At 29.8% G+C, this 14,056-nt stretch overlaps 1 protein-coding gene across 1 annotated transcript; it reads right to left on the bottom strand.

Moving 5' to 3' along the window:
* Positions 1-4,518: 4,518 nt before the first annotated feature.
* LOC18105631 (cytochrome P450 726A27) lies at positions 4,519-7,269 on the bottom strand. Its single transcript, XM_006374218.3, has 2 exons — positions 6,251-7,269; positions 4,519-5,338 (listed from the first exon to the last, which is right to left on the bottom strand). Exons 1-2 carry the CDS (start codon positions 7,178-7,180, stop codon positions 4,715-4,717), a joined length of 1,554 nt encoding a protein of 517 aa, XP_006374280.2. The 5' UTR covers positions 7,181-7,269; the 3' UTR covers positions 4,519-4,714.
* Between the last annotated feature and the right edge of the window lie 6,787 nt (positions 7,270-14,056).

Below are 14,056 nucleotides of genomic sequence, written 5' to 3'. Positions count from 1 at the left end.
GTTTTTGAGGCTTGTGCAATTTTGTCCTCTTTCTATTAATCTTAATTCATACAAGTCCTTGCTAGTATTTTGCTTCTCTACTTTATATCTGGGTACACTAGATTTATAGAAAGAGGACAAAATTGCACAAAAAGCCTCAAAAACTTTAACAAAAGCAACGGTTTTCTAGATCACCCATTAAAGAAAGAAAAACAAATCTCTCTCTCTCTCATTTTTAACGAGCACATTATATATATATATATCCTAGTTACATAACACGCGATGTCACGGGTTAATTTTTTTAACATAAAAAATTAAAAAAAAATTAAGATTTAAAAGTTTTAGATCTTTCTGCAAAGTCATACCCAAAAATTTTGGGTTTAGCTGCAACGCTTAACCCAAGAGTAATATTTATAATATCAATAATAATATTAAACTTACATGACTTAAGTTTAAGTGAGTCTGGCTGCAACATCGGACCCAAGAGCATTGGATATGGGTCTGGCTATAAGGTTGTGCCATAAAAGTGTGATAATTAAATAGATTAATTAAAAAAAAACCAAAGAAAAAAAACCAATAGGAAGAAAAAAACTAATGAAGAAAAAGAAAAAAATCTGAATTAACTGGGTTAACCCTTCAAACCAGGTTAACCCGTCAAACCTGAGATCCGCGTCATGAAAGTTTGATAACTAAATAGAAAAAAAATTTGACGGGTTTACCCATAATTAACTGGGTTAACCCGTCAAACCCGAGATACGTGTCATAAAAATCTGATAATTAAATAGAAAGAAATTTAACATTAACAAACTAAACTAAATGAAAAAAATTAATTAAAAAGAAAAACAATTTTGGGTTAACTCGTCAAATCAGGTTAACCCATCAAACCCGGGATCCGTATCATGAAAGTTTGATAACTAAATAAAAAAAATTTAACATTAACAAACTAAATTAAAAAAAAATTCATTAGAAAAAAAATAACAAAAAAAACAAAAACAAAAGACAACTACAATACTTTTTAGGATATGTTATAATATAATAATAACAATAATAATATAATATAATATAATAATGGGGAAAGTTAAAAGACGTGGAAAGTTGTGGGAAAGTTGTAGTACTTTTCCACGACTTTTAGAGTATTGACAAGAAAAAACAAAAAAAAAAACAGCTCAGCATTTCACTGTAATTATTATTATTATTATTATTATTATTATTATATATAAGTAAAAAAAAGATTAATTAAAAAGGACAAAGCAAAGAGAAAAAAAACCTACGGGGAAAAAAAAACTAATGAAGAAAAAGAAAAAAAATCTGAATCAACTGGGTTAACCCGTCAAACCTGAGATTCATGTCATGAAAGTCTGATAATTAAACAGAAAAAATTTAATATTAATAAACTAAATTAAAAAAATAATTCAAAAGGACAAAAAAAACTAAAGGCATCAGCTTTTTCGCTGTGGACTCCACAGTAAAAGGCTTAAAAAAGAAAAGGAAAAAAAAACAAAGACATAAGCCACGGGTTATTTTTTTTCCTTGCATAAAAAACATCAAAAATGCTAAGATCTAAGAGTGTTAGGTCTTTCAGCAAAGATATACCCAAGAGTCTTTGGTCTAGCTGCAACGTTTGACCCAAGAGTAATATTTATAATATTAATAATAATATTAAACTTACATGACTCAAGTTTAATTGAGTCTAGTTGCAACAGCGGACTCAAGAGCCTTGGATGTGGGTTTGACTGCAAGGTCGTGTCATAAAAGTGTGATAATTAAATAGATTAATTAAAAAGAAAATAACAAAGAAAAAAACCAACATGAAGAAAAAACTAATGAAGAAAAAGAAAAAATCTGAATTAACTGGGTTAACCCTTCAAACCAGGTTAACTTGTCAAACCTGAGATTCGCGTCATGAAAGTTTGATGACTAAATAGAAAAAAAAATTTACGGGTTAACCCAGAATTAACTGAGTTAACTTGTCAAGTCCGGGAGACGTGTCATGAAAGTCTAATAATTAAATAGAAAAAAATTTAACATTAACAAACTAAACTAAACAAAAAAATTAATTAAAAAGAGAAAAAAAAAATTTCGGGTTAACTTGTCAATCCAGGTTAACCCGTTAAACTCGAGATTCGTATCATAAATAACTAAATAAAATAAAATTTAAAATTAATAAACTAAATTAAACAAAAAAAATTCATTAAAATAAAAAAACACAAAGAAAAAAGAAAAAAAAAGCCAAATGGCATAAAAAAAGGAAAAAGAACGAAAAATAAATAAAAACAAAAAAAAGAGCAGTTTATAATTATAATATAATATAATAATTATTATATGATAATAATTATTATTATTATATTATTATTATAATAATAAGTGAATGAAAATAAAAGGCGTGGGGAAGCTACAGTGCTTTCCCCACGCCTTTTAGAGTATTGTTAATAATTAATATATAAACAAATAAATTATATAATATATTAAAAAGAGTTGATAGAATACTATAAAAAAATAATCTTTTTAATTTTTTATCATAGCAACCATAAAATTATAATTTTTTTTTACTATATCGGTACTGTAACGATGGTAAATTTATATTTTTTATTTTAAAAAAATATTATTTTATTTTTTCTCTACATTTAGTAACATTTATGACTTTACACTTGCTATATTTATCATCATTTTTCTTGTTCTTATATTTTTTTTTTACTGTCTTTTTTTTTCTTAAACTTTTTTTGAAAAAAATTATTATTTTTTATTTTTGACACTTGAAGTATTTACCATTCACCCTTATTTCTTGAGCAAACATTTTTTTTTGTACAACCCATCATAATAAAAAAAAAGTTTTATTTATTAAATTCTTTTACTACAATCTTTTATTTTTTTGTATTACATAATTAAATAAAAAATAGTTTCAGAAAAAAGAATTTATTAAACTTAGTCGGTTCCATGACCCTAGTCATAGGTTGACCTAAATTGATTTGATATGTTTTTCACCTCAATATTAAAAAAATATCATGTTTAATTTTTTTTTAAAATCAAACCTTATTTTTATCAATTTATTTATCAAATTTTTGGGTTGTTTTTAGACCCGTCAAATTGATCACTTCAAGGTTTAATTTGAAATATAGACAAGACAAAGATTCTGGTTGGAAGGTTTCAAAAATGACCAATCGATAAGGGTTTAATGATATTTTCAAAGAGATTCCCAAAACAACGCACAAGCATTTTATCATTGTTATATTTTTAATACAATCCCATTAAAATTAATTACTAGGGTGTTATTTTTTCTTAGAGATTAAACTTGCTTTTGGAATAATAATAAAATATTGTACAAGAAACAAATGATATGGTGATAGTTTTTGGAACAAGAAAAGGAGCATGTTAAAGAGACAGAGGTTTTTGTTAGAAATGAATATTTTTTATCCTTATTTTTAATTGTTGTGGCTTTTTCTGGTATGTCTTCTTAATGTTTTTGGTTTTCATTAAATAAACGACATAGAAAATATTATATTTTTTCAATTAAAGATTTTGACAAGGAAAAAAAAGACCTCTACTAGCAAATTATTTTATTTCAATAAAATTTAAATTATTAGTCTTTTTATAAAAAATATTATAGCCAAATAATTAAGATAAAGAAATTAAAAGGCTTCTTGGACACACTAATTGTATTATTTTTATTTGCATCTATTTCTTAACTTCATGATTTTATTTTTAGTTAGCATTAAGAATTTTTTTTAAGATTTTGAGTTAATAATTAAAAAAAGTTATGTTGGAAAACACTTTAGTAAGGTATGTATATTTATTTTTTATGTTAAAAAAATTAATCTAACCAACGACATAGCACGAAACAATTATATAACTAAATCAAAATCAAAAGATTAATACAAAACTTAACCCGAAAAAGAAGATCCTTAACATATTAAATACCACATATCTCGCCTAGATAACCTCCAAAAAAATCATTTGATTTCTCCAAAATCAACTCTTTAATGTTTTTTTATTATATAAAATACATCGTACTGACTTGATCTTCGGATGGTCCCCCAACAACACCTTCAAGGGATCTCTAAAAGACTTTGTGCAGGTATTCGTTCAAAAAAAGATTTACAACCTCTGAAGACATCCATTAAGAAAAAGGCTGATACTGTCTGAAAATAAAAATCATAAAACACACTGTAAATAATTTACAAGGGTTTTTAAAAATAATTCATTCCAGAATATTTTTTATGATTTTTGTAGGCTCATCACTATGCATGTTCTTTTTGTATCAATCTTATTTATATAATTTTTAGACGAAATGAATAGTTCAACTTCAATGAATAAATAAATATTCATTGGATATAATTATTCTTTTAGAGTTTTCCATCAATGATGATTCTTCTTCTTCTTTTTTATACAAAATCTCATTGTAATAATGAGAAATTAGCTATATAATACGATGTCGTTGTTTTGACTTTTGAGACCCGTATGTTCATACCATATATGTAGCTAAACAACCAGTAAAAAAAAAAAAAAACATTTGCATAATCATAAGAATATTACACACGAATAAAACAAGGAGAAGAGTTTCATTTATAACAAATGTAAAATTTATGTAAAACATTTTTCCATGAAATTCTCAATTCTGGATATATTCCCCATTCCTAATGGTACGGAGAATAAATTAATTCAAGAACAAGTGTTCAGCAGATGAATCCTTGCCACACTTTCTTTATTCATGATAGAATGAAGGCTAAAATTAACCCTTTTAACCCTTGACGGGAGGATCATAGCATGTAACTGGAATTAAGACAATATCGTTTTTTCTTGTGACTGACGCACTAACAATCTCGCTCATGTCAAAATCTTCAGGCTTGATTCCATTAGGAATTTTCCAGTCAAAATGTAATAACAATCTTGCTAGCGGCAACTCGACAGTAGCAATACCAAACGCCATTCCTGGGCAAATCCTTTTTCCAGAACCAAATGGGAGAAACTCGAAATTAGCACCTTTGTAATCAGTTGAACAATCTAAGAATCTCTCTGGGTAGAATTTCTCAGGTTCAGTCCAGTACTTGGGATCCCTCCCTATCATCCAGGCATTGATGAGAACTCTAGTTTTAGCTTCTAAGTCATATCCAGCAACCTTGCAGTTCACCTTACATTCTCTTGGATATACGCACAAGGGTGGGTGTAATCTTAGAGTTTCCTTGAGCGTTAAGTTCAAGAACTGTAATTCATGAACGTTTGATTCATCAATGTACCCGACATCATTGAAAAGTGCTCTCACTTCTTTTTGTGCTTTTTCCCTGACTCTTGGATTTTTCATGAGTTCTGACATTGCCCATTCTAGAACTGTTAACGTTGTATCACCTCCACCAGCGAACATATCCTGAAAACACACGCACAATAACATGCAATGCTTATTTTGTTTGATTTTCATAGTAGTTTGAGACACGTAAAAGTGTTAGTAAGATATTGAGACCTTGAATGCATACACGGAAAATTATTTCTCTCGGGAAGGGATGCATGCCGTTTTATGTTCAAAAACGTATCTCAAATTTAGTGATAGATGGCTATGAAAAAGTCTTGATGTTTTAACTTACCAATTAAAGTATAGTATATATATAACTTTTAAATCCATTTTAAATATTCATAATTATCTTATCTCCTATTGAGTGGCCCTTCAAATTAAAAAAGAAAAAATATAAAAAATTAATAAGTTAATCTTGGTTAATGCGTAAATTAATATAAAACTATTTTTAGTAGTCAAATTAAAAAAAAAATCAAGATTTAGTCTCTATTTAGATTTTTTTTTTCAATTTAATGTTTAACATAATAATATAACCAACTTGGGAAGTAAAATTAACATGGTTTGTCCTAGTGTTATTCAAAATGAAAAAAATACTTAAATATAATTAAAGATTTACTGTCTACACTAATTACAAAACTTTTATATCTCAGCTTTTGTTTTTAAATACAATAAGAAATTTACTTTATACATAAATATGAGTTTTTCTTTATGAACAAATAAATAGCTGCACGCAGACATGACCATAGGATGAATGTAGTCGGTTCATGATTTGATTATATTTAAATATTTTCATTGTTATTTTTTTCTTCTTGGATAGTGCCTAAATTTATCCTCTTAGCTTAGACATTATGTGTTGGCTCTTCTAGTAAAAAACAAAATTCGAATTTTGCAGTACTAGATATTGATTTGAGAAACTTCATGTGTGTGTTCATATCCGGGGGGCAAAAAAGACATGCAAGGATTTGTGCTTAGAAATGTCAGCGTACTAACCAGGAGGAGTGCTTTGACGCATTCATCAGTTAAGGGGGAGTCCAAGCCTACAGTGAGTTGGAGATTTAAGAGAACATCAAGAAGATCCTCCACTTCATTTTCAGCAATCTCTTTGTCTCTCTTGCTGGCTTTGCGCTCCTTTATCAGCCTTTCAAGAATTTTATTTGCTTTTTTATGCTCCCTCCCGAGCCTAAACTTCCTCCAACTAAACATGTGAAGGAGCTTTTGGGATGGGTACAGATCAACCACATTGGCACCTCCTGCTGCTAGGGACAATTCTTTGGAAATTGTTGAGAAATCTTTGACGATGGTTGCGAATTCTTTTTGGTTTTTGCTATTCCTTCCAACGCTTATCCTTGAAATTATGCTATATGTGAAAGAAAACAATATCTGACTGAGGTTAATGGCCGATCCTTGCTGGGAAGAAATGGTTCTTATAAGACTCGCTACCTCTTCTTCCCTTGTTGCTCTGAAAGTACGCACACGTATAGGACTAAGAACCTCCATCGTGACAATTTTTCGCAGCTGTTTCCAATAATCTCCGTATGGTGCAAATATAAGGTCTCGATTGCCGTAAAAGTAGACATTTCCAGCAAAGAAAGGAGGCCTTTCATCAAAACAGCTCTCATGGGTTTTCATCACTTCTTGTGCTAATTCTGGTGATGATATAATAATGGTGGGCACTTCACCAACCTGGAGCAGCATGATCGGTCCATACCTCTCGGCCAACTCTCTGAGGCGAATAAGGAGTGAAGGTCCACCCCCCAGCTGGTGAAGGTTTCCAATGATGCGCAATGCCTTTGGTCCGGGAGGAGGATTTCTACCTGAGTTGTGATTTGTTTTCGGTTCCTTGAAAATTTTAAGTAGAAGAAAGGTCATGAAGAGTAGGAAGGTTGAAAGGGCACTGAAGGAGGGGAGTTGCCACTCCATAGTCGTCAAAACGTAAAGGATTGGTAGAGGTTGATAGGTGATGCTGAGCCCTTGAAGAGAAAAGGGCCCAAGATAATCTTATATAAGAGGATTGATTCAATTAGCTCTCAAAAATATATATAAATGAGCATATATGGATTTGGTCTTTCCTATTATGTAAATTATAGATTAGCACAATCTTATTTCGTCTTGTCTATTCTGTGAATATCAGATTCGCATAATCTTGTACCCATTTCCTTACTGGTACACGTCTGTTTAGGAAAGATATAGTCATTTCTAAATTATCTTATTAAAAATTGAGTAAAAGGGGTTGGTGGCCGGCACTTCTGTCACTTTCCGCTTTCCAGGCTAGGTTCATCAAAACAATCTTCAAGGGCTGGCTCGTCTGCTCAGGCCTTAATTTTAGATTGTAATTGATCCTCGAGTAAACAAAATCACATGAAAAATGTTCCTCCACATGCCAATCATGAATGCAGTCCCTTGATCCTTGCTTCTTGTATCTATAAAAGGGGGGTTTTGGCATTTGAGAAAAGAAAAAAATGAGAGTAGCCTCTGCCAGTATCTGAAATCTTCTTCCTACAAATTACACTGGTGTTTGTTTCTTGTTATTGGGATATCCCAAGACCACAAAAACTTCACCAAGCTTCAGCAACAATTCCAAGCAGCAATAATAGTGTCCTTGAGCTTAGATAAGATGTGGATCCCGCGACAGTTTCCTCAACCCTAGTCTGGTTTTTCTTCCAAGTTTCAACTGCCAAACCCAAAGTTCTTGCATTATCAATAAGGGGTAGTAGAGATCGTAATTTCTCAGGCTGGGATTTCACCAAGATTTGATGCAAAGAGAACAGTGGGAAAAGAAAATGGTACCCTGCCACTTGCCAGGTACCGACGACATGCTGGGATGAACTGCTACAGCATGATACACAAAGTGCCCATGTCTAGAGTATGCGCATGGAATAAAATCCATGATCACAATCAAGCATGTCAAAAGAAATTCAATGAATTCTGAGAGGTATCAGATTGGTAGCTTAATTAGTATAGTTTAATTGGTAAAGTCTTTTATTTGTTTTAAGAAATTATGAATTTAAATATTATAAATTTTAAGGTGATTGAAGATTTATTTAGTATTTAAATTTAAAATTTTAAAAAATTAGTTAAGATACACCATCAAAAAACCATAATTTTTTAAAAAAAATTTAATGCAGACGGTTTTCATCACCACTTTATTGAAACGAAAAAAGTGTTTGGGAACGCGGTTCAACTTGAGTTCTCAAAAAATTTAAAATTTTTATTTTGTTAAAATTTAATATGGTTTGTATGTTTTTGATTGTTTTGATGTGCTGATGTCAAAAATGATTTTTAAAAAATGAAAAAATATCATTAATATGTATTTTAGCACGAAAAATTATTTGAAAAGCACTCGCAACCACACAACTAAACAAGCTCGAAGAACGAAACAGCCATTCAAGACAACATGGCCAACAACCCATCAGCAAATACATTCATGCTTGGCTACTGGTCTTCATTCTTCAATGGGATGCCTGGTGTGCACTCTCATGGCCGTGCATGGTCACTATGTCCCTCCCAAGGATGTCTCCACCCCAATACTACAGGGCTATCTTGCTTCTCCCTGTAAAGTACCCAAAACCACATGACAGCACACGAGCCCTGCCCTTTCCAGTGACTACATCCCATCGCTTTGGCTTATGCATAGTCAAGCCTTTGTAACTGACGCCCTCTCCATGTCCTCCTGCCATCTCTTTCAGTCTCCCCTTCCTCTGGAATGATCAATCGGTGCCCAGGACTGCAAGTATGCTTTTGCAGCAGAACTTATAGATATGCATGGCAAGCAAGAAATTATAGTCCAGCAGGAGTTTTTTATATCTCTGCAACATAAAGTTTTGTTCTTATCATCCATAAACTTGCAGACTAGTCTTGATTCAAGAAACATAATTAAAAAAAAAAGGTGCATCTCTTGAGTCATGCGAAATACATAGTTAGAGCGTGTTTGGTAATGTGGTTGCGGGTATTTTTCAAATAACTTTTCGTGTCAAAATACATGCCAATAATGTTTTTTTAATTTTTAAAAATTATTTTTAACATTAGTACATCAAAACGATTCAAAACATATAAATTATAAAAAAAAATTAAATTTTTTTAAAAACACAGTCGCAACCGCGTTCTCATACATTCCCAGAAAAATTAGTATGAGTGGTCATTTGTTTATGTTAATGCTTTGCTTACCAGCGTATTGAGTTGTGAAGTGCAGACTGTGATAGATTTCATGTCATATACAGTGACCATGAGCTTCTGTTTATTGGCTAATCAAATAAAGGTGATGGTGTTGTCTTTTATATAATCACATCCTTTTCTTTTTCAGCATTCCTTTCTTATTTATTGTTACGTACGACTTTGATAGATATAACAAAAGATTGATTATTGCTTTATTCATTGTCTTATTTATATTATCACATCCTTATTTTTTTATTTTCTTATTTATTCTTTTCAAAATTTATTTATTTTTAACTGGTACAAAATAATAAAAGAGAAGTTTTGTCCGGCCTATTTATTTGAAAGTACAGTAAAGAATATTTTTCAAAATATTTATAACTTAAAAACATATTAAAATAATATTTTTTTATTTTTTAAAATTCATGATTAAGTCTGCATATATCTAAAAACATAAAAATATAATTTATAATAAAATAATATTTCCAATTAATAAAAAATCAGTATAACCACAGCCTCATGCAAGACCTACCGCAGCATTGATGAGAGTAGCTGCTTTATATCTGATCAAATAAAATATAAAAACAAATTTGTCGTATATTATGAGGTAGCTTTCCTGTCTCTTTCTCTTCTTTCAAGCGAAGCACCTGGAGATTATTATTATTATTATTATTATTATTATTTAGATTTGATTTTTATATAAAAAAAGGTTAAATTTTAAAAAAAAACCGAAACCGGTTTAAACCGGCCAGTTTCGGTTCGGTTTTTTAGAATAAAAATCGGTTTAAATCGGTTTGGCTCGATTTTGGCTAGATTTTTTCGGTTTTACTCGGTTTTTTTCCAGTTTGGTTCAGTTTTTTTTGTTTGGGTTCAGTTCGATTTTTTTAGTTTTAGACTTATAAAACCGAATTGAATTGATCGGTTTGTATATCAACCCAAAAAAGAAGGGATTAGTCATTAGCCGCATGACAAAAACCGACGCGATATTTCCTCACAATTGGATAATGTCTCTACTTTAACGCCAACTTTTTTTCTGTGAATTTCCTCGTAAATAGTAGCCTCCTCCTATGCTATGCTATGCTATGCTAGCTAGTAGCTAGGATGCCCTCCCTTTCTCTTAATGCCCCATCCTCATCCATGTACGATTCGACGACATCTTTGAATGTTCAAGTAAGGAAACGGCTGAGTGGATTTTTTAAAATAATATTTTTCATTTTTTATATTAATACATAAAAATAATTTAAAAATAAAAAAAATAGTTAAAAAACAAGATGGACAACCACAAAGAAAAAGGCGTGGACATGAAATCCCAATTTGACTATGATTAGTTGAATATGTCAAGGTTGGTGAAAAATCCATGGCGTGCTTCAAAAAACGACCCCACAAGAACATAAACGACATCGAAGATTGCATGAAAGATATGGTGATCAGGACCCCAAGTGGGCCAGAAAGAGCTTTTATCATGTCGTTTTCACTTGTGGAATGGAAAAGTTGCTTTTATGTTAAGTGTATTAGAGGGCGTTTGGTAACGTGGCTGCGGACCCGCAACCACATCAAATGTTGTTTGGTTAAAAAGAAAAAATTGATTTTTAATGGTAAGACCCATCAAAATGTCAGCCTAACTGCATGTCTATGCTGCTTCTCGTAGGGGAAAAAGCAGAACAGTGGAGCATGGCTCCACTGTTGCACTGTTCACTTTAGTGAACAGTTTTTTTTTTGTTTTTTTTTTTAATGAAAAACATGGCAAAAGCTTTAGTTTTTTTTTGTTTTTTTTTTTAATGAAAAACATGGCAAAAGCTTTAGTTTTTTTTCTCTCGAAAAACTAGTGCAGTTAATTGATTTTACTTGTATTGTTCACTTGAATATGAACAATATTGTTTTTTAAAAAAATTAGTTTAAGGTGAATTAAATTTACTCGTATTGTAATCTCAATTTTATTCCTGATAATATTTTACCTAATTTTATTGCACGCTCAAAAAATCATAAAAACTGTAGTTCTTGTCGAATGAATTTTGTACGTAATGAAATTGTAATTTTTTTTTAAAAAAATTGAGTTTTACTCGAAAAACTAGTATTTAATATTATTTAATAACACTACATAAATTAGAAGGATATCGCATGATGACGTAGCATTTGTGGAATTTGATCGCAATTCCAATTATGTTATTGCCGGGTCCGACCCAGTTAAAAAAATTCAGTTTTTATTTTTATTTTAATTGTGTTTTATTCAAAAAATTAGAAGGATATCGCTTGATGACGTAACAAAAAATTCAGTTTTTGTTGTTGCGTGCTTAAGAAACCATGAAAAATATAGTCATTGTTGGATAGATTTCGTATGTGATGACATTGCATATAGTTTAATGGAATAATAAAAAAAATTAATATCAATATTATTTATTTCATGATGTAATAATAGTAGTTAAATCTACAATATTTAAAGTAAAAAAATTTTTATTTTATTTTATAACCTCAATTTGAAAAGCATTTTTTTAACCAAACACATTAAACTACTTTTTGTTCAACCTCAATTTCAACCACAGTTTTAACCAAACATATATTTTTCCAACCCAACCTCAACTAAAAGTACTTTTTATAAAACAACTTTTTTAAAACCACAACAGCAACCGCAATACTTTGGGAGTGTGGCTGCGGATGAAGTTCACCCGCAGCCACACATGACAGCGTTTGGTTAAGGAAAATCCACTGCGTCTTGCTGGTAGGATCCACTAAAATTAAGGATTGGACCGCAGGTTTTGAGAAGCAGCATTTTGCTGCTTCTCGTGGTGGGAAAGGAACTTCAACAGTAGAGCATGGCTCCACTGCGCACTGTTCACTAAGTGAACATATTTTATTTTATTTTATTTTATTTTAAACCAGCACTCAGAGTTTTTTTTTTCTCGAAAAACTAGTGCAGTTAATTAATTGCACTCGCATTGTTCACGTGAACGTGAACAATATTTTTCTTTTTGTTTTTTTAAAAATTAGTTTAAGGTGAATTAAATTTACTCGTACTGTAATCTCAATTTTATTCATGATAATATTTTATCTAATTTTATTGCACGCAGGATAAATCATGGGAACTGTAGTTATTACCGAATGAATTTTGTACGTAATGAAATTGTTGATTTTTTTAAAAAAACATTATGTTTTACTCGAAAAACTAATATTTAATATTATTTAATAACACTACATAAATTAGAAGGATATCGCATGATGACGTAGCATTTGTGAAATTTGATTGCAATTCCAATTATGTTCTTGCCGGGTCCGACCTAGTTAAAAAAAAATTCAGTTTTTATTTTTATTTTTATCGTGTTCTATTCAAAAAATTAGAAGGAGATCGTTTGATGACGTAACAAAAAATTCAGTTTTTGTTATTGCACGCTTAAGAAACCATGAAAAATATAGTGATTGTTGGATAGATTTCGTATGTGATGACATTACACATAGTTTAATGGAATAATAAAAAATATTTGATATTAATATTATTTATTTCATGATGTCATAACAGTAGTTAAATCTATAATATTTAAATTAAAAATCATTAATATTAATATATATATTTTTAATTATTTTATAACCTCAATTTGAAAAACATTTTTTTAACCAAACACATTAAACTATTTTTTTTTCAACTTCAATTTCAACCACAGTTTTAACCAAACATCTATTTTTTCAAACCAACCTCAACTAAAAGTACTTTTTATAAAATAATTTTTTTTAAACCACAACCACAACAGCTACCACAAAACCAAACACACAGAACATGTATTTATTCATCACCCTATCAGGCTATACGATGGTCATTTGAATAGGAGCATGGCTGCAAGGACTAGCAGGGAGACTTCTTTTTTTGAACCGTAATATTTAAAAATGTCATATTTCACTAAAGATTTCTGCTACTATATTAATTTCTTATTTTTCTTATATTATATATTAATTTCCTAATTTATCCGATAGCAATGCAACATTTCTAGAAGAATACCTACTTATAGTAAATGCCACGTCACGCTTTAAAAATACAATAAAATGAAACGATGTTATTTCATTGATTATCATTAATTTCCTAATTAATCCTAGGAATTTTTAAGATATACCATTTGCGCATGTTGTTGACGGATTTCATTAAATGATATTTTTGCTTTTCTTTTAATGTTTTATTTTTAGAGAATATCAGTAGATGTTATTTTTAAAATTATTTTTTATTTAAAAATATATTAAAATAATTTATTTTTTAAAATTTATTTTTTGATATTAATATATTAAAACGATTTAAAAATATAAAAAAAATAATTTAAAATAAAAAAAATCAAAATTTCATGAAATAATGATTGCACTGCTTGCTCCATACTAGTCTAACATTTTTAAATATTACCACTCTAATTGTTTTTTAATTAACGTGAATGTCCGGACTAGCTGTCACTCTAATTTTTTAAAAAGATTTAAGTTTGCTCTTATCTACTAAATAACTAAGAAAAATTAAAGGAAGCTCACTTTTTATTTATATTTTTATTCTACTTATTCTTAATTCTAATAATTTTTCCATCAAACTAAAATAAGGTTATTTATCGGCTATGGGTAATATGTGATTTAAAAAATATAGAAAGCATTTTAGATTTCTTAAATATATGAATAAATGTGAAACAT

Source organism: Populus trichocarpa, chromosome 15 (assembly GCF_000002775.5).
Source record: "Populus trichocarpa isolate Nisqually-1 chromosome 15, P.trichocarpa_v4.1, whole genome shotgun sequence".
NCBI lineage: Eukaryota > Viridiplantae > Streptophyta > Magnoliopsida > Malpighiales > Salicaceae > Populus > Populus trichocarpa.
This window is presented reverse-complemented; position numbering and strand designations above follow the sequence as displayed.